At 37.9% G+C, this 21,166-nt stretch overlaps 1 protein-coding gene across 7 annotated transcripts in view; it reads right to left on the minus strand.

Annotated features, from left to right (window-relative positions):
* RBMS3 (RNA binding motif single stranded interacting protein 3) overlaps positions 1–21,166 on the minus strand; it is a 706,618-nt gene that overhangs the window by 327,350 nt on the left and 358,102 nt on the right. For 6 of the 7 annotated variants that reach the window (XM_071735450.1, XM_071735452.1, XM_071735451.1 and 3 more), the window contains one exon: positions 20,505–20,674. In XM_071735450.1, coding sequence (XP_071591551.1) covers positions 20,505–20,674 — 170 coding nt within the window. The remainder of the gene's footprint in view (positions 1–20,504; positions 20,675–21,166) is intronic. The other variant, XM_071735457.1, reaches the window with a different exon arrangement.

Below are 21,166 nucleotides of genomic sequence, written 5' to 3' on the forward strand. Positions count from 1 at the left end.
ACCTGGCCTAAATACACAGACCTAACCTACAAAGTAGTACGTGTACAAACGTAGAAAACACAGGTTTTGCCCAATTCCAGTTACTGTTTGGTTGGTTTAAATAAATGTAAAACTTGAGATTTCAACCCTAGCAACTGGCGTACAGAATTCCCCTTAGTTAAACCAATGGTGTTACCATGTAATTTCCAAGTTGAAAGCTCAGTAATTATACCCCCAGCATTAGGGTTCACTCAAGGCCTCACTCATTGCTTAGAGCACAATTCACCCAACTGAAAACATCCTGCATTTCTGGGCATTTAGGTAATATGTGCTTTTATCTCAAGAACTTCTGTACTGGGATGAATTTGACCAGCAGTAATTGGATTTAGATAAGCAACTCTAAGGCTCTTTCATTCTTGTGAATTAATACATAAATAGCATAACTGAGTTTATTTTGTTTAAAACAGACTCTGTTAGGAAAATCATGGATTTCAGAAGTAAGAAAAAAAAGCCCACGTTAAAAAGGTCTAAAGTACGGAAGAAACTGCTGCTGGATTCTTGGAGAGATGTTACTCCTATAATACAGTGCTACACAAACTTCAGACATCCAAATACACACAAATGGGAAACTCACTCAGAAAACATAACTATAGGCGTGAGTCTATAAACACTACTCTTATTGCCTGAGCCAAATAAGATCCAAGATCATATCATTCCCTTGAATAACAACTCTGTGCTAGGAAGAAGGAACTTAAAAATCTATTTTTTATAATGGATCACGCCATTTCCTTTACAGTGCATTTACAGACAATATTCAGAAATCCTGCTTTCCAGAAGAAGACGCAAGCACCATTTAGCTCAAATCATGGGGCTCTAACACACAGCCTAGAGCAGCTGTGTTAGCTACTTTGATGCTCTTTTATTAAAGACTGAAAAACTCAGTAGTTTAAGTGAAGTTTTTTTCTTGTAAAATTTCAACAACCTAGGGCAGAGAATGCCATAAATAAACCTCTTAAAATGTATGTAGAAACACCTAAACTCAAAAAATTCCTCAGCTCTTAAAATGTTAACTTTCCTTTCCATCATCCTTAAAAATGTTCTGCTATCAAAGCACAGAAAGGCATCTTGCCTTCATCTTCACTAAAGGCATTCAAGTTACAAATGTACTTACAAGACAACACTGGTATTCACCACAAAAAAGAGAATTGCATTTCCTATTCATGCCAATCTGCATTCATGTCAAAAATTATACGCACATTCAACTCTGGAAAAATAATCCCATACAAAAGTGTACAGGCTCTGGAAACTTATTGTAATTTTTTGTCAGTACTTGTGAAAGTAATCCAGGTAAAACAGACATTAAACAAAATCTAAAAAACTACTAAACTTCTGGAAATAGAAAGAACTTGAACTTTCAGACCTGTAAGAAATAAATCACTTTAGGAGTTCAATCATGTTTTTTCCTGTAGCCTTGTTCCTTTCCTTGCCAAAATTTAAATAAATAAATAATAAATTTTTTTGGTCAGCATATAAATGATATGTGGCTTGATCCAGCACTTGAAGAAATCAAGGGCAGGTTTTTTTCTTACCTTCAATAGGTACAAGCTCAAATCCTTTTCACCGTGCTTATAAAAGGCTATAGATTTGACACACTCCTGGTACCCAAGACAGAATAAAATGTCACTTAGTTGAAAAGGAACTCCCTGTAAAAGCCTGATATTTTACAGTGTTTTCCTTCCCCAGTTTCTTTCAAGTAAGACATTTGGTTCTTAGTTGAATTTTTTATTCTAAACACTGTTTATTTTGAATTAGTATCACATATTCATATCATATGTGTTCATTTGAATGCTGAAGCTATTTAAGACTATTTAAAACATGAATACATTATTACATTAAAATTCTGATGTTTATATTTTTGCTTTGATAGAAAGCTATGTTTTCCCCTCACAGTTCTTCCATGACAAATAACCAGTGTTAATAAATAATTAGCAAAATATTCTAGTTGCTAAATTAAGTATGGAAAACTAAATCCATGCATAAATTAATAACTGTGATTTCATGCAGAACACTTCAGTCCTTCTTCTGGGCCATCATTAAATCTTCAACTACTAATTATTCCATATTTGCAAGACTTCAGATGTTTTAAAAAAAATAAAATGCAACTTTTGTTTGCAGAAACTCAGCAGTGCTGCTAGATTTTCTGTATAAAGATAGCATGCATTGTTTGGAAGACAACCTAGGGATCATAAATCCTTCACAAAATGAGATGTGGTTTACAGTAGTCTATCACAAATGATAATGCCAGGCATACCCTAATTTTCACAGAAAGGGTTTGGGGAGAAATAACAAAACATCCAAACCAGAATCTTTTCTACTGTAAAAACATTGCTCATCAGCGCTGGAAGAAAAAAAATAAGCAGTTCTTTCTTCAGCAAGATCTTCAGCAAAACTTCAGATTCAGCAACTCAATTATCTCAGATATCCTGGAAATAACCTCCTCAACATACCATTCCTGCATGAAGAATTTATTTACTTTGTATGTTCTTGCATGCTGTGCTGTCTTGTATCCGATTTCTCATTCACAGTCTTGCTTACATATGGAGGATTCATTGTTAAATTCCAGTTGGTATGAACAAGCATGCCAGCATACCATGATATTAATCTCTGAAGTATTCAATCATTTAACAATAGCCTCATTATGCAAGGGATCTCTGAGCATTCAATTTGGGCAGGTTTTCTGACATTTCACTAAAAAAATTTACTCTCAAAAGAATTCTCTGACTGCAACATATTGTAAAATATATATATATACACACATATATATGTCTCAATCAAATGGTACCTCTCTAATAATAGCCAAGGAAAGTAAAGGAACTAAAAAGAAAAGGAATTAAAGAAAAAGGCAAGAACTCCAGCTACCACCAGGGATCATGAACTCAAACTGATAATCTAAAGCTAAAGCCTTTTATAGAGTTCACACAGAGGCCATTTGAATCAAATGTGTGAGTGTGACTTACTGAGTTCACAGAGCTCCAATTTCATTATTAACAAATTAGAAAAATCCAGGTACTTGGGATGCTTTCTGGAAGCAACTTTGTTTTGAGAGGAATGTTTTTTTAGGATCTTTACATTGCAAAATATATATTTCAGGAACTACATCACAGAATCGCTTCTTTTCAATATATTTATTTGAATCCTTTGATTTCTAGAGCTGGAGTGTCATAGTTGTATCCATCTTCCAAAGGCCAAACTTTTGTCAAAGTGGTGCAGAGGACCCCATTTTTCTCTGCCTGAAATTTCTCAGAAGAAACAAGAGCATGGATTTGGATTTTTATAATTACATGGACAGAAGCGCATAATTCTTCCTCAGGACTGAGACATAATACCTCTGCTTTTGAGTTCCTTTAGATTTTATTTAAATCCACCAAGTATATTTTTGAAAGCAAAGATTTTTTTTTTTTTCCATTTATGTGTACAACTCTGTAATATAAAGATAGCCTCAGTTGAGGGTGTGGAAATGGATTTAATAAGCTTTTTGTCCACAATATTTTTAAGAACTCATGCACATGTACAATTTCAAGCATGTAAAACACCCAGTTTAAGTCCCAACAGGACAATACACATTTTTCAAGGTTAAAGCATGTTTGTAGGCTCCTCAACAAATGTACTTGTTTGGTGTGGAAAGTCCTCCCTACAGCCCTGATGCAGTGAAAATCTTACACTGGACACGTCCAGTCAGCGAGTCCTTTGCTCTCCTTAGTTCAAGGCCCATTAATGCTGCAGGCGTCAGTTTTAAGAGGACAAATCTATTCCTGCTGGTAACTCACCAAAACTCTTAAGCTAGGGTCCCAAAGAAAGTATTCTCCAAAACCTTCTCTGAAGTGATAGCTCTGCCAACAACAAAATTAAAACTAGATGAAGCTGCCCAGCATTGAATCTAGATACGTAATTTATGAATTGTGTGTTATTTTTTTTTAAGTTTGTCAAAATGTTTTTTAAACTTGCAAGGAAATATGGCATTAAGTGAAGAGCCACCTCTTACAAAAAACAAACAAACAACAAAAAAACCCAAACAAAACGTTTACTGCTTTAAAAATTTTTTTTTAGAGCACTTCCCTATTTTGAAAATTTATATTTTATATATTCTAAATTTATAATTATAACATGACATGGACAGAATTGAATGTATTAGCCTTACTGGTGTCAGCCTGGTAAGTATCTTGGGAGAGGTAGGGCTCATAAAAGTTGTGCTTTGGATAAGACTCCTGGTTTGCAGAAATGTGGAACCTCACTTCTGGGTCCAAGGAGCTGCCCCAGGTTACACCAATGCAACTGCAGATTTATTATTTTTGGTCTTTGAGCATTGAAGTTTCACTTTAAGACAATATCAGGAGGCAGGGTATATGGCATAATTAGCACATCTTGTAGCTCCCTGCTCACTCATCAGTCAGCACTTCTGGAAACCAATGAGCCTAAGACAAACAAAATCTGAGTCAACCAAAAACTCCTGACTCAGGCTTTGTGCCAGCTGCTCTCACTGGATATCTTGGCCATAAGTCTCCCACAGAAGAAAAGCCAACATTGGCAATTTCTGTGCTCTGCTGTGGTTCAGCTTACACCCCAGAAACAGCCAATGTGGACCAGGATTCGTTAGATAAGCCACAGGATTCACTAAATAAATACACTCTTTATATACATAAGGTCTTCTGTTCTTAACAGGACACTTGGCTGGTCCTGACAGGCAAACACCTGAATGGAGATCTATGAAAAAAAAATGTGCTACATAGCATCACCCTTTGTGAAATATACATGGGCAGAACTGGAGGAAGGAGAAAGAATTTAAATATTTCATATTTCTGCTGAGAAATTTTACTTCAGGAACCAAAGACTCACTAAGAAAACCAGTGAAGAGTACATCTTGATATCTGATCAGTAACTTGGGACTTGGAAACAAATGAGCCTCAGTTGCTTGGGAGCCCTCAAGGAAAGACATTCTGTACATTACCAGCTTCAGGTGCCTTCAAATAAACTAATAAATAAGATACAATACTCAAACCACATAAAAATATATATAGAAAAACTGAGACCTTATTTTGAGTATAGGGCATCCTTAGAGAGAGAGAAAACTAAGATTTACTTGAATAAACCCACAATTCTTCCTATAAATGGCCAAAGAGTATAATACTGATAATTCCTGTTGCTCTCTAAGACACACACAAAAAAGTTACCATATTAACTTTTGGTATTAAAAGGAATTAAGAAATAAATCCATTTGAGATATCCTTTTATTTTGTTTATATATTTCAAGTCTTTATGATAGATTCAGATTGTATTTTCAATGCCTCCCTTTATAGCCATGAAGAAGAGAAATCCACAGTGAAAAAAGCCAAAAAAACAGAAAGCTGAAAGCCAAGATTCCCATCTTATCACATCCCTTGGGATCTAAGGGATTTGTTAAGAAACAAATATTGTGAACCTTGCAATAAACTTCTGAGGGTTGGCAACACCAAGGGCAACATCTTCCTCAAATACTTGTGAACATCCTCAGCTAGAGAAAAAACACTGACTTGCAGTTGCATGCTTTAGGTCCCAGAAAACAATCTTGTGAAAAAAAAAAAAAATAAATAAAATAATAGCAGTGAATGTTCTATTCCCTGCTTCATAGAAAGAGCTGGATAAATCTTTAAGATTTATGAAAACCCCAGTGCTGACACCCCTCACTTTACTATTGCAATCCCACATGCAGATATCACATTTATCCTATATGAAGAAACTGTATGCCAGTAGCCAAAATATAATCTGCCAAATGTGCTGACTTTAAAAATTAATAACACAATTTACAATGATCACCTGTAGTAGCAAGCTGACTGCTTTTTGTACATCCCATCAGAAGCAGTGAAAGCACAAAACCAATGTAAAAAGGACAGAGTCTTCACAGAGTCAAAGACACATTCTACATGAGAGAGAGCTATAGTCTGCAAGTATTTACAGCTATGAACAACCAAATTCATACTCTGGACAGTCCTGCCTATGCCCAGTGGCCAACTCTTACATACCAAGCACTTGCAGTATCAGACTATTTACACATTCCTGAAACATCTTATTCATCAACAGTATTTGCACCCTTTCCTCCCAGTTACTCATACCATGGGAGTTTCCAACCCTTTCCTTTCTGCTGTTTAAGAAATTAAGATCTCAAAACACCAACATCTTGAATAACAAGCCAAAAAAAAAAAAAAAATTAAAAAAAAAAAAAAAAAATCTGCTACAGCTATTCATTTTCCATATGCCTCTGCCCTTTGCTTTGTTTAGGCTTGCTCCAGAGAGCACTGTGATCAAGAGAAAGACCTGTGGGTTTGCCCTGTTCTAAAATTTCTGAGAGCCATTAAATATTACTTGACATGCAGCATGCCGTTTTGTAAGACAATTTCCTATGGTCAGACTTCAGTTTCTTTCTGATTCTCACATTCTCAGGACAACGGCTCCTTTGTTCAAACTTCCATGTTTATGGGAATGTTACCTTATCTTTGGTTTAGCCTTTAATATTGAACAGACTCAGAAAAGAATCATCCTCTTGTTTGAGATTTAAAGATTTATGTCTGCTTACATTTTTAAGATACATAAACATACAAACATACTTACAAAGACTAAGCAAATTTACTCTTATTAGAGCTTTATCTCAATGATGATATTTAACACTGGTTGTAGTTTAGTTCCCTTATCTCTCCCATGAAATAGTTGAGGTTTTTTTTCAAAATCTATTATGAGAATAAAATGACAGCATCCTAGGGAAAACAAGCTTTCCCCAGCCTGTCTGCAAGGGAGCAGTGAGGTTGGAGCACCAAGGTTTAAGCAGCAGGAAATGAGCAGTGGGCAGCCAACCATTTCAGTGAGGTGGAGGACTTAAATAGCCACTAAGCCACCCGTAGTTGACAGACCCTCATTTCCACAACCACACTCTCTTATTTAGGGAAGAGATGCAAACATGTAAGAGTGGAGCAGTGCAGAAGAAAAAAGCATCACCATTTATCTAAACTCCAATCTTCTCCCCAACCTCCTTATGTTCCCCACCCAAGAGATTCTCCAGTAGGCCATTCTCTCTCCTATCTCTAAGATCAGCGTGTTCAAGACCCATTCAGTTTTGACAGAGAAAAAACCAATCCACCTTGAAAACAAAGCCTTTTGAATCTTCAGTCACTTTTGAAGCCTTTGTACTTTTTAATCCCTGCTCTGCTAATTTTGTCTCCCATTCCATCCCTCCCCTTCAGTGGAAATTTTCTCCTCTTTACAAGTCTGGCTCTGCAGAAAATTGATTTCCCCTAGGAGAGAATAAGCCTGCTGTTCTATGCATGGTCCTTAATGACCATCCTGTTAACCTCAGAAGACAGACACTATGGTACCCCACCCCACCCCCATCTCCTTAGCACAGAAAGCTCACAGGGGGAAAATCAGAACAACCCCAGAACTTAACTGCAACCAAGAGTTCATCATCTCCAGAAAATAGCATACAAAATTTCCAAATGAGCTATTATGAGAGTAAATTAATTCTTGCTGGTTTCTGTCACTCTCCCACTTTTTAGATCTCCCCCAGATAATGGCCATCATGTAGTCCCCTCTCTCCCAGAGCAACAAGGGAATGAACTCTAAATCAGATGTGACTTGAGCTCAGGTTGATTTTACTTGGACATCAGTATCAGGGCAGAATGCATTTCAGCACAGCTTGCAACACCTTCCTAAAGATGTGAGAAAAAAAAAATCTATGTGCTGCACATTTTGCTGTTTTAGCTGCCTAACAAGCAATGTACCTGTTGGTTTCACCATCTCTGAGAGATGTGCAATCTCATCTTTGATTGTAGTGAAGTCCCATCCTTAGAGTGACAGACAATTCTCCCCTTAGTTCTTGGTGGCAGTGATGCCAACAGGTTAAAAAATCAATTGTACTCACAAAACAGCTTAAGCCTTCTCTATAAATATCTTGTGGAGAGACCATAAATTGGGTCCCTGCCTCCTTCCTGACATGGTGTCCTTGCAAGAACTTCCCGTTGTCCCTGCAGGTACAGGGAAATACAATGAAGGACTGGAAGCCACAAGGAAAAAGATGGGGTAGTCAACATCTTCAATTTACAATTAAGGATTTATGTGATGAAGGTAATCTTGATTACTGAGTTGCATTACTAGTTTCAGCAGGATCAAAAATGAGAAAGAATACCCTAAGATGGGTAGAGAGCTATTTTTTTGTTTAGCAGAACTCAGTTCAGTTCCAGTGATTTTATCTCAAATAAATAGGAAAAGTGTCTATAGAACAAAAGATAAGTTAAAAACAAACAAAAAACTTTTTAGCAAATGCTGAACAGGAAAAAAAACAACCCTAAAAATTAGCTATGAAATTGAGAGAGGGGCTTAGCTACTGAACTGCAACTTGGTCTGAAAAAAGTCACCACAAACTAATGCCTGATGCAGCACTTCAGAAACGCTGGGGCAAGTAAAATGCTCAAACCAAGAAATTTATATTTACAGCTCACATTGTCAAGCTATGCTCCGGATATTGTGCCAGGATTTCTTTATATAATTCTCACTAATGCTGGCTGATGTTAGCTAAGGAAATCCTCTACAGACAAACAGAACAATCTCCCCCTCTGTAGGTTCCATAAAATCACACATTCTATGGAAATTTCCAAGTACCTCAGCACAATATGGGTGAGTTAAGGATAAAGTTTCAAGCCTGAACTCCATAATTTCCTGTCTTTTGCTAGTCTACACAGCTCTTTAATGTTATGTTAATATAATTTGTGATTGAATTACCCGCCGCTCTTGATGCCAGCATTAGTGGATTTCTATGTAATAGGAGAGCATGCTTTACTGTACATACTGTTACTAAATACCATTAAGCAGACCAGCTGCAGACCTCCTGATAGCAGGACTGGAGGGCTACCTTGTTAGGAGGTGATGAGCACTTTACTGCTGGCACATAGCCTGTATCCTGTGAGCCCTCAGCATGTCGAACTCGCCTCGATGTCCCCACCAGACAGCTTGCTGCAGCAGGTCCCCTGGCTGAAAAAAAGTGCCCAGCCCCAGGAATCTGCTGAGAGTGCTGAGATCTCTCTCACAGGCTCAAGATCCCAAGTCCTGTACAGTGCTGCCGTGACTTGGCAGTCTGAAAAGATAGAGATGTATTCACTTGGCGACATTTTCACTCCAGGTGCAGCAGAGGGCTGCTAAATTCTCCACTGAGACAGTGTCTCTCACACTGGTGACAGCTACTAACTAGTAGCACAGGCCCTTAAAAATCCATCACAGAAGTCTTTGCAGAGAAATTAAAATGCCACGTGTACATGAGTTGTAACAATTCTAGGGCAGTCTCCAAAGGGAAACGTAACACAAGCTTCCACATCAACACATTTGCATGGCTAACCAGCACCTACCTAAGCAAATGATGAACCTGACTACTGTGCAGAAATATTCCTCTTTGAAGGAGGACTGTATTAGGGAAGAAAGTGAGGAGGGGAGAAGAAAGGGGGGAAGGGAGCAGCCAGAATGGAAAAAAGAATGAGGCAGGACAAGGAACTTAAGTCTGTTCCACATAGTTGGCTCACTGATCACTAAACTGTACTGAGAGATAACATTTTCCAAGGAGTTGAAATGTACGCTAGTAACTCTTCTTCCACTCTGACCGACCTCTTCCTCACAGAAAAATGCCACTCATGCTTGCTGGCAGAGCTAGACTTACCCAGCACCAGTGGGAGATTCAGCTGCTAGCACTCACCTAACAGCAGCCCCGTGTCCCCAACATACAATGGGAACAGCATGGCAGAGACACAGCAGGGACAAGTAAGGTGGTCTTGTGATTAAGAGGAATTCTTGTTTCTTTGCATCTAAAATTTAGTAAGGACCAAGAAACAAACACAAGAACCTAATAAGGACTAACAACTGCAAATCCATTCTACAACAAAACCAGGTTTTCCTCAGTAGTTGCTGAAAATAGAGATAAAAGAACTAGAAGTCCTAAAAGTGCTGATAGTATTTAATAGTTGTGCCACCAAAGCCTGTCTCTGACATCCATAAGACCACTCATGCCTTCAGTCCAATTCTTATGTTAGGCAATGAGGGAAAACCATAGCATGAATGTACTGCCCTGGCTTTGATTTAAACCCTGCTGATGATGTGGTCATATACCATTTCATTCCATTATAGCCACGGGTTTTCCTTTCCATCTTAAAAGAACTGCTTTGTGGTCATTTTATTCTGACAGTCAAGTAACCACCCTAAGTATGAATCCAGCTTCTTTATCTGGTTGTTTCTACATGTGTTATAGGAATTTATTTGCTAAGCAGCTCATAAGTCACTTATTAAACTTGATATCAAAATAGTTGTGCTAAACTATTGTGGAGTAATTAAAAACTTTGCAGCCATATTCCATTTAATTTAAGAACTTGAATTGATGTTGATTTAAGTAAAGCAGAAAGTACGAGAAATATTAAAGAGGAGAGAAATTAAGTCCTACAAACCTGAGTTAGGTACGGCCTAGATGCAAATTCCTTACATTTTAAAATAAAGCTTCAAAGGTGCTACAGTTTTCTCATTCTATGGGCTTCTGTTACTCAAAGCTGAGGATGGACAGTCACTTATTTAGAATTAAAAGTAATCGAAACCTCAGAGGTGGAGAGAGAAACTTCTACTTCTGACATAGTGCCAGAACCAGTATATTGTGATCTCCACAGAGAGTATGTTGCACCTCCTTCTGCTACTGCTGGGACACCATGGCAGCTTTTGAATAGTGTTTCTCCAGCTGTGTTAGACTAGAGATGTTCCAGTGATACATTTCATTTACTTAAGGACATGTATACACACAGATATGGCTATATAACTATGTGTAATTTTAAAAATCTCCATAAATGTGAAAGGGGAGTAATTTCTAATACCATATACTTAGTTCTAAAAAAAATTTAAATGACCGCCGTTGTTCTTGACAAAATCATCCAAATGCTGAAGAAAACTGTCTTGTATCAGAGACTTAAACAGCTCCATTTTGATTATTAAAGAAAAAAAGCCTTAAAAGTTACCCAATTATAGTGTGCACATAGATCTGGGAGGAGGAGAGAAGGACAAGGAGAGCATCTGACAGTTTCTTAATCTGATTACACCAAGAAACAATAGGTAAAAATCACCACCAGAAAATTGATTTGAAAATGAGTCACAAATTCTGACTAAGAACTGCAGTTAACAGCCAACAGTGATATGAAAGCAAACAGCAAACCTATCTTCAGATCCAGAGTGGGGGCTTTTCTTGAACATATTCTTCAAATAAAAATAAATTGCTGTATTTGGTAAAGAAGAAAATGAGGGAAATTTAAGGACACAAATTGACCAGAAAATAATAGCAGAGCCTATGCTGGTCTTTTCTGGATCTTAAATTCTATGAATCTGTGAATTGTTTTATCCCTTTTAATTACTAGTTCCCTACTATAAAGAAGCTAAAAAGTTAATGTTCTTCTTGAATCAGTGAATTACAAAAAATAATTGAAGTTTCATAATTGGATTATAAACCCAGGAGTATATAGAAATGCTGAACTGGGAATCTGAAGTAAGGAAAGCATGCCTGGTTTCTTTTTTTTTTTTTTTTGTATGTGATCACCAGGCAGTAATAGCCATAAATGCTGCACTTATTACCTGTATTACACTGAAAGAATAACATGGATGTGATCCTGCAATAACTGCTATTTGAACAGACTGCTGTGCTTCCATGAAGCTTATATGTGGCTGGGTGTCTATTTGCAGAGAGTTCATTTCAGAACAGGACCTACATTTTCACATTGCTGTTACCTTCATGATTTTATTTGGGGTTGTCCCCAGACCTGCAGCTAAGTACTTTCTAAGAGAAACAAAATCCAATGCTCTCCACTTCCCCTAGAGCTCATGATGTGGGACACAGAAAATACATGCCTGAAGAAAGAGGAAACCTTTTGAGATCTCTGTCAGATCAATGACTTTTAAATATTAGGCTAAAAACATTCCATCTTTCCTGTCTCTGTTTTTTAACAAGGCAGGCATGACATCTCTGATGTAGCTGCAGAAATTCTGAGAAATTCCTTCTCTATCAAACATCTTTTTAAAAAAAATCAAGACTTTTCACTTTTAAACGCGAATCTAGCAGCAACATTTGTCACACAAATAATTCCAGGAAGTTACCAAATACTTGGAATGAAGGACATTGCATTCTGCATAGCACAGAGCTCTTGTCGATGCTTGTTTGGAACAGTATGGGAAAATCTAGCAGCTGAACACAATGACATTTTTGTTTTCATGCTGATAATATTCAATAGCTTTGCCATCAAAGTTGGCTTGCCACTTCCCCTTCTATAGAAATTGCAGGCATGCTCTAAGGTTCTTGCCATTAGCTGGAAGCAGAGCCCAGGTTATTCCTGTTAGGGGGGAGGGAGGGAGGTAGTGGTGGTGGTTATTAAGCAGAGATGGTATTGTTTCCTTCCAGCAAAGCTTTAGGACAATGTATTTCTCAAATGGATCAGAACTTTATCTGCGTCATACCTGCTAGAGAAAGGTTACAGAAACCTTTCTGCTACACAAATGTCAGAACATGAACAGCATGTCTCCATCCTCTCCCAAAAGTCAGTGGCTCCTATGGAGTATAAACCACATCCCAATCACAGAACTTCCTACTTCCCTTGTTCACTCTCTGTGCATGCAATGCAGCCAGCAGTTCTGCTCTCCCACTGCCCTCATCAATTCTCAAATGACAACAGCTCAGAAAGACCCACTGAAGTTGACATCACAGAATTTAGGAGCACGAGCACAAAAAATGCAGATAGATCGAAAAGAAGTGGATAGGCTTCAAAACAGAAGAAGCAAACGTAACCAGAACTTTCATTGGCACTAGGCTCATTTAGAAAACCCACTTAAAGCACAGCAGTGAAGGAAACTTTGTCAACCCTTCAGCCCATCAACTGGCTTCCTTGCTGAAAAGAAGAAACTGAGCATTAGAGTCTTACAGAAGGCCTTGAAGGGCAGGAAAATTCAGGCTTTCAAGAGTCCCATGGTCATGAAGACCCTTCCACAGAGCAATACCCACATTACAAAAATCAGCCATTTCTCTGACAGACATGCACGGTGCAGAGCCTGTCTGTCCTTTGGACAGTCTTTGGCTCTGAGCATTTTCAGACTCTTAAATGCTTACATCAATATGGGGATGATAGTCTCACGGATGGATGGTGATGCCATGGTTGACTGGATGCACAGAAAATACGCAGGAGAAGAGGAGAAAGAAAACAAGGAAAGACTGGAAATGCACACAGAACAGGTCAGAAGCAGCTTATCAACTGTGTTTGCCCTCTTTTTATCTCAGCACCCTTCTGCACAGTAAGCAAAACAAGTGGCTGATATGGTCATGCCCTTCACACCACTACACAACAAACTAAGTATTTCTGTGATGAACCCTCTGTTTTGTTGTGTTGGGGGTTTGTTGTTTGGTTTGGTTTGGTTTTCCCAAAGGACTTTAATTAAAATTCATCAGAAAAAAAATGTTTTCAGCAGCAGTGCCTGAGAACACTGTCTCCTCCCCTATCTTCTATTAAATCAGGTTCATTCAACATGAAAGGAGACGAGAAGGTCTCACTGACACTCTGTCACACTCGAGTGAAAAGACGGGCACATTCAAAACAGAGAAGAATGCAGGTGTTCATTTATTACTTTCCACTGATGATTTTTCTGCCTTTCTTCCTAACAATGGGAACGCTCACATCCCAGATGGAGCTCTCTGTAGCACTGTGGGCATTTGCTGACCTAGAGTTTTGTTTTCTCTGATGAAAGAGGCTAGGTAAGAAGAGGATCATTTCGTTGCCTACTGGGACAACATTAATGTTTGTTTTTAACAATAGAAGACATTTGGAAATTATTTTAATGGGGAATCAATATGCAAATAATTTTTTACTAGGTAAAGGAGAAAAACACCTGTGCATATCCATGCCCATTTTTCTGCAATGCTAAGACGTAAAATTTATATAACTGAGTGAAAAACTTTGAATCAACTTGTTTCAGAAACCAAGCTATCATTCATAGTAAATGCAAGTTATTGGTCTTGTACCATTTCTGATCCAGAGCAACTCTGCAACCTTTCTAACAGCATTATTAGGCACTAGCACTGTGAATGTCTTCAGTGCAAGAACTAACAAATCATGTCCACCCCACTAGATTCCTCTGCTTTTATGTCTACTTTACACATCCTTAACTTCGACATTTGCTTCATTATTTAAGTCATTTCGACTGAAAAGTATTAACTTGAAATTAATTTATTTTCACTTTCCCAACCTTCTCAAGTTCCTTGTACCATAGACTTTTCCTTAAAATTTTTAAGAAGAATACACATTTCTCCAAGCTAATCCGTCAGGGTGTTTTTCTCTGGCCTGAACATACACACTAAACACATGAGAAGAACAAACTCATGTGGTCCCTTCACTGCTTTGAATCAGCATATTTCATCCAGCAGGACATACCCTTGCTGTGCTTGGCCCAGCATTACACCCTTCTTGGGACTTTGTTTTCCCATTTTTACTAGGAATAACAAAGAAAACTGGGGGGGGAGGGGAAGGGCTGGGAGGGGTTTTGCTATTCCCACAAAGAGTGATCTTTTCTGCAGATTTCAGAGCCATTCACAGTTATCATATTACAATGATACAACAAACCAAAATACCCACTAAAATTTAAGGAGGAACTACTCCATATGATGCCGCATGGTTCCTAATCCCACTAAATCTAATCCCACTGAAAAAGTGCTCTCACCTTCATGCCCTTTCAGTCTCCACTGTATAACAGTGCCAGCTGATATTAATTACAGGAGAGATTATATGGTTCTGTTTTAATGAATACTGAAGCCACAGTGCACCTTGCTTTACCAAACACAAGGTAACAGAATGCAGTAAATTCCTTTACAATTCCAAAGATTATTTTTTAAAACCACTGCCACAAAACCAGGCTAACACTCTACTGCTATGGAAAATTCAGAAAGTTTGGGGTTTGTCTTCACCAGGGCCAGGTTAAGAATACCAGTGTAGATTGAGAACAACTTGGGTCTGACTTCATTGTAGAATAAAGCATTTACTCCAGAGATTCTTTTAGTCTTTTTGGTTTTGAGCTGATGATAGGAATTTTACTTTAGTTAACATTTATTTTATTTAAAGTTCATGGTAACTATTTTTAATTAACATTTCAAAGAAGGAAAAGAAAATAAAAGAAGGGAACTTACTCTCTCCACACCTTCATTTCATCAGTTCTCATATAATATGGACTTCAAAATAAAAAAAAATAAAAAAAAGGAAAATAAAAATAGACAGGAAGGTCAAACTCTTATTGCCTTAACAGACGGCAGAAGCAGCCATCATGAACTTGCTATGAAGCTCAGTCTAACTGAAAATGTTTTTCTTGTTGCAGCTAATAACCAGTGACCCTGTCCTGAAAGGCACCTTGAACCCATCTGAAACCTTGATGAACTCAGTAGTTTTCTGTGCGGGCAAAAGGAATGCACATGGTTAATTTTAAAAACAGCCTAGGAGTTAAGTAAGGTGTGCATTTTCAATTAATAACCTCAGTTTCATTATCCTTGGGGCTATCCCTTGAGTAGAATCCAAACAATGGCAGACTGAATATTTACTCAGATCTTCCATGGGATAAAACCAAGGACATTCAGAATGTAATGAGAGACTAAAATCTCACACTTGATGCCTTGTCACGGAGACAACCAGGATACCTTCAGAAAAAAAAGAAAAAAAATTTCAAACAAACAAACCACCCCCCAAACAAACCTGAAACTTTGAGTAATCAGCACAAAATATGGACCAAGAAACTATTTAGAGATAGAAACTAATGACAATCAGTATCTGGGAGATTCTCTCATATCTTATTTGATATAAAATATATTATATATATATACACACACACATATATATAAAAATATAGAGAGACTCTATTTATATATAAATAGTTTATACATTTTATATATTTTTACAGTTTATATATTTTTACAGTTGTTGTTTTAATTAAGTACCTTAATTTTACTCTAGACAACAAGGAAGTCAAAACTGGAAGGATGATGAGACAATTAATGCAAATCAGAACAAAGCAAATGGAAACAGATTACTTCAAGTTCACTATATATGCAAGCGGAAAGGATTAATTAAAAAAAAAAAAACAACCAACCAACCAAACAAACCAACCCCACAAAAGCAAACAAAGCAAAGAAAAACCGAACAAATAAGTGTAAACTATCAGACGCCAGAAGTTTGAAGTAGCTTTCTTTCACACTACAGAATGGGCATGAAAAATTCATGACTTAATCAAGATGGACAGGGATTATCTTTTGAATACATGTCAATGTCTTAATTATGCAATGAAAAAGGTATTTTTGAGTCAAATGTCTGGGGGCTTAAGCCAAGGTTTTTTTTCAAAATTACAAAATATTTCTTCCTCTCCCCCAATATCTCTTTTCCCAAATTCACCTTCTTTTCTCCAAAAGTTATTTTACATTTTTAAAACATTTTGGGCCTAAGTCTTCTTCCATGCAAACATGTAAGAGAAGACAGAAAGATCATAACCTTGAGAAAAAGACAGCGAGTTTTTGAAATGAAAAATATTTCAAAGTAATAAAGCTTAAATGTTTAATTTGTGAGGGAGATTTCCTTCCATCTATCTCCACTAGGATGCAGTCAGCAAGAATGGGATGTGTCTGCTATACTAACAGAAAAGTAAGCCATATGTGTATGTTTTTAAGATAATTTTTTTATTTCTATGTATATAATACCCTGCATGAAAATTTGACTGACAGATTATTAATATTTCAAATACAATAATTTAATTTTGCATGTACAATGACAAACCATTCACATTTTGTTCTGTCTGCAATCTCTACTTTTACATCTTGAGGTTGAATATCTTTCCCTTTGATGAAAAACATATTTTGACTCTGAAGATACACAAATACTGGTGTGAATTACTGCACCAGGAGAGACTGAAAACTTCAGATAAATAAATGCTAAAGATTTGATATTTACTAATACTTTCATGTATTATTTAGAATTCAGAATTTTAAACTAATAAGTTCTGGTGATCAGTATAATCACAGATGTATTAAAGCCTGTTTTTTTAAAAGCCTCAAGGAAGGTTAAAAGAAGCCGAGGTCCATGTTTGTAAATTCCTTTACTCAGTGGTTATGAAAATCCAGAAGAAGTTACATACATAAAAGGAAAACAGATTCTTGCTTGCTAAACAATCCTGTTCACTCTTTTTTGATGTAACCTATGACACAGTTATTGTATAAAGTCCCAACAGATTCAGGGCAACCTAAGAGCTGCCTGCTGCAAAAGAGAATTTGATGCAACTTTTTGGACACGTGTTAAACCAAATACTGAGGATCAGAACCACACAAAAAGAAAATCTCTCAGTAGTGATTTTTTTTATTATTATTTACTCAGCTACTGCACCCCCTATGATGACTTGTTTTCCTTTAGCTATATGAACAGTTTGACAGATTACTGTGACAAGGTTACTCTTAAATTGAGAAAAGGTTTGATAGTGTCAGAACATTTGTCAGAAACATCTGACATCACGTGTAATGGACTTTGCACTCCCAACTCCAATGGTCCTCCACTCTGCTCTTTCCTGTTTAGTGTGCAACACACACCACCCAAAACCACACAGAAATACAGAAAAGCAGGCACAAGTCACCAAAAGAAAGCCCAATACTTTATCAAACAATTCTGATTAAAGGGTTTCTCTTCCATAACCTAACTGGCAAAATGCAATTAAATTAAAAATGTGAGAAATGTTTAGAGGGTGGCCTCCTTGCTGGAATAAACCTAGAAATGGAATAGGCTATGATAAAGGTACATAAGAATTTCCAGCATTTCCTGCATTTCTGAGAGCAACATATTGGGGTTTTAGAGCATTATTCCTCCGACCTGCCAAATGTCAGACATTACTAGTGATAGTTGTACTGCTGTCAGCCTTATCACATGCCAGAGCAGAGGAAATGGGTTCAGAAAGGCTCATTTTAGGCAGTGGCAGCTAGCCTAGAAGAACCAGTGTCCTGAGCATACTCTAGCTTTGCTAAATACCTTCCTAAATGCAGCCCTCCAAAGATCCTGTACTGCAAAATAATAATATGGTGTATAGGCTGGAATTTTGAGACTCAGGTTTTCACCTCACATCTTATAGAAAATTATGCTGATACAGGAATGCAGGAAGCCTAAGAGCTAGCATCTGCTGTTTTATGAATAACTGTCCACATGAAGTCTTTAATGCATGTTGAGGCCCCAGACATATAAGCTAAGAGAGAGCTCTACACAAGACAACTTTTCCTGATGAGACAAATGTACATCTTGCTCATACACACTGCATTTGGGAAGGCAGGGAAGGGGGGGGAAGGGGGGGGAAGAGTGAGGGGATTTGGACTTTTATACTCTCCTACTACATAACCATCTGCAAAGGTAAAGAAAATGACTTGCAATGCACTACTTTAAAAAAAACCTACACGCTGCCCTGAGAAATGCATGTTATTTTCAGATGTTTGTTTGCCTGTAACACTTCTTCCTTTTGATTTGATAAATCCTCTCAACAGTTGGGAAAAATTGAGATAGAACAACTGTTTTCCCCTCACTTCCATTCAGACAAAGGGTAGAAAATCAGCAAAATGAATGTCAGCACTTTTTTTTTAAAGAGCATCTGTTCACACAGGAACTCCGTGATAGCAAAACAAAGCCCCTCTAATCATGGACAAGATTAAGTTTAGTGGAGTGCATTAAAAATTTTGTCATAGTGCCGAAAGGAAGCTCTCAGATACCTGACATGCACACTGACAAGGGGGAGGGACACACTCTCTGAACTTCATGATTCTGGTAGTGCAGCTCATACCACTACTGCAGCATTAAGTACCAAAGCTGAGAGGCTCCTCTAGGAATAGTCTGTACATTCCTGAGCAGCTGTGAAAGCATTTGTCTGAACTTGGAAAGGGTGAGACTTCCAGATGATGTATAGCAAAATAGCTTTTCGAACGTCAGCCGACTACAGTCAATTTATACCTACTGAGGCTCTGGCCCTTGTACTGGGATTATCTGTGACTGTCACAAGTGGGAAGTGTCAATGAATGTAGTTTGCACAGATGTCAGACAGGTACACTCACAATTCAGCTTCTATGAAATATGAAAAATCACCAGCAAGCCATACTCCTGTGAGCAGGAAGCCAGTTCTACCTGCAGCAGCTTTAACTGGAGAAAGTCACAGGGAAGAATGTCAAACTCACATAATATTGTTCATAAGTTCAGATACCACTTCAGTGAGACTGCTAGTTCCAGTCCCAGCCAGCCACATTCACATAAAGCATACCAAGGGGAAGTTTTCTGTCATTTTCAGTCAAAATCAGGGAAGGCTGAATGACATAAAATTGTAACATCCCCCTAATTTTTATTCCTTTTGCAAGCTTCAAAACAACAGCCACTGGGATTCATGTCGGTAGAACAGACCCAGACTGTTCCTTACTTGATCAAATTTCATTTCTTGATCCCTATTTGAAAGGCTGATTTGTGACGAAAAATATCAGAGGAGCTGCTGTCTTTTGGAACAGATTATTTAATGGCAAAAGCACTCAAGTTCTGCATCATAACAAGGGTAGATTTTGACTTTTCAAATCTCTTCATGTTCTTATTTCAACACAAAAATATGTGTTATCCTAAATTCCACCCAGCCCATCTCTGGCTGGAATTTCAAACTGGATTATTCCCCTTCTATACATCATCAACAATAATCAAGACTTTGGAAATCCAATCAGGTTCTCATTTCTACTTATATGAACCACTACAGTCGAGTGAGGAGGGGTAACAAATAGGGTGCACCATTTTAGGAAACATTTCTTTTGATGATGCATGAGGACCAAAGAGCTCTTTTCTACCACCTCTCCAGTTTCAACAGGAACAAGGCACAATACAACTGGTATTTATCAGCACAATCTGCTGACATGATTCTCAAGGAAAACAGAGAAGTAAAAGGTGCTACTTTCTACACCATCATTTTTCAGCGAAACTGGAGTTAATCAGATGTTAATTAGATGGCTACAAGGCCAACTTCAGTGGGTTTCACAGTTCTCAATCTTTTAGCCCAGCAATGTGTGACACACCAACAGATATGATAAATGAGGGAGGTGGGAACACCCGTGTTTTGTCATGATTCGCAGATCATTGTAACTAAAAAAACATGCAAATTTTCTTGCCATGCAAATTCTTCTTTTGATGTAAGAAAGAAACAAAATTAAACAAAAGTCAATGTGAAGATCCTCACCCCTCTAACCCCCAGAACACACTGCCAGGTTTTAAACAGGCATTTTTTAGCTGTTCAAACCAAAGGAATAAGGGTTAACTTTCAAGTGCAAGAGGCTTCTGAGGTCTTTTTTGTGGACATACATGAGTGTAAACTGAAAGGCCAGCCTTGACATTTCCCTAAGTGAGGACACGGGGTATTTTAAGCACACTTACGGCTGGCACAGCTTGATAAGGTCCTGGTCAGTGGTGCCGGGTGGAAGGCCTCGAATGTACAGGTTGGTTTTACTCAACTGCTCTCCACTGCTGTTGTTGCTGCTGTTGTTGCTGCTGTTTGTGCTGGGGCTGGGAGGAGCCATGGGGTGGGGAGCTGGTGCATAGGACTGCTGGAAAACAAAACAAAACAAAAAAACTGTTAACTGGAAAACAGAAGCACTCTGCACCCATGTGCTTTACCCAGGAAACTCCAGAGCCATGCACTGAAGACATTCCAGTCCTGCCCCCCCTGCCTGCTACCACAGCACGAGCACCCACCCCAAGCCAGCAATGCCTTTCAGAGCACAAGATGTGGCTGAGATTTTGGGTTTAGCCACGGCTATGAAGAGCATTCTTTTACATTATTTTTTAAAGCTGGACTTAAAATAGCTAGACTATGAGCCTATTTTATCTTGATCACAAAATAAAGCTCTGAAATGACAGACACCCTGGAGTAACTGGTACTAAAGAAAGAAGTAAAACACAATCTGCTTTAAGAATACTCTGAGACACAAGTAAGAATATCTAGCCAAAGGTACAGAAGCTGTTGCCAGAAGCTTAGTTAGTCTTTTCTAAACACGAGGTTCATCCAATACATGTACAGTCAGGTGGCAGAGAGTTGG

This window comes from Heliangelus exortis, chromosome 2 (assembly GCF_036169615.1).
Source record: "Heliangelus exortis chromosome 2, bHelExo1.hap1, whole genome shotgun sequence".
Lineage (NCBI taxonomy): Eukaryota > Metazoa > Chordata > Aves > Apodiformes > Trochilidae > Heliangelus > Heliangelus exortis.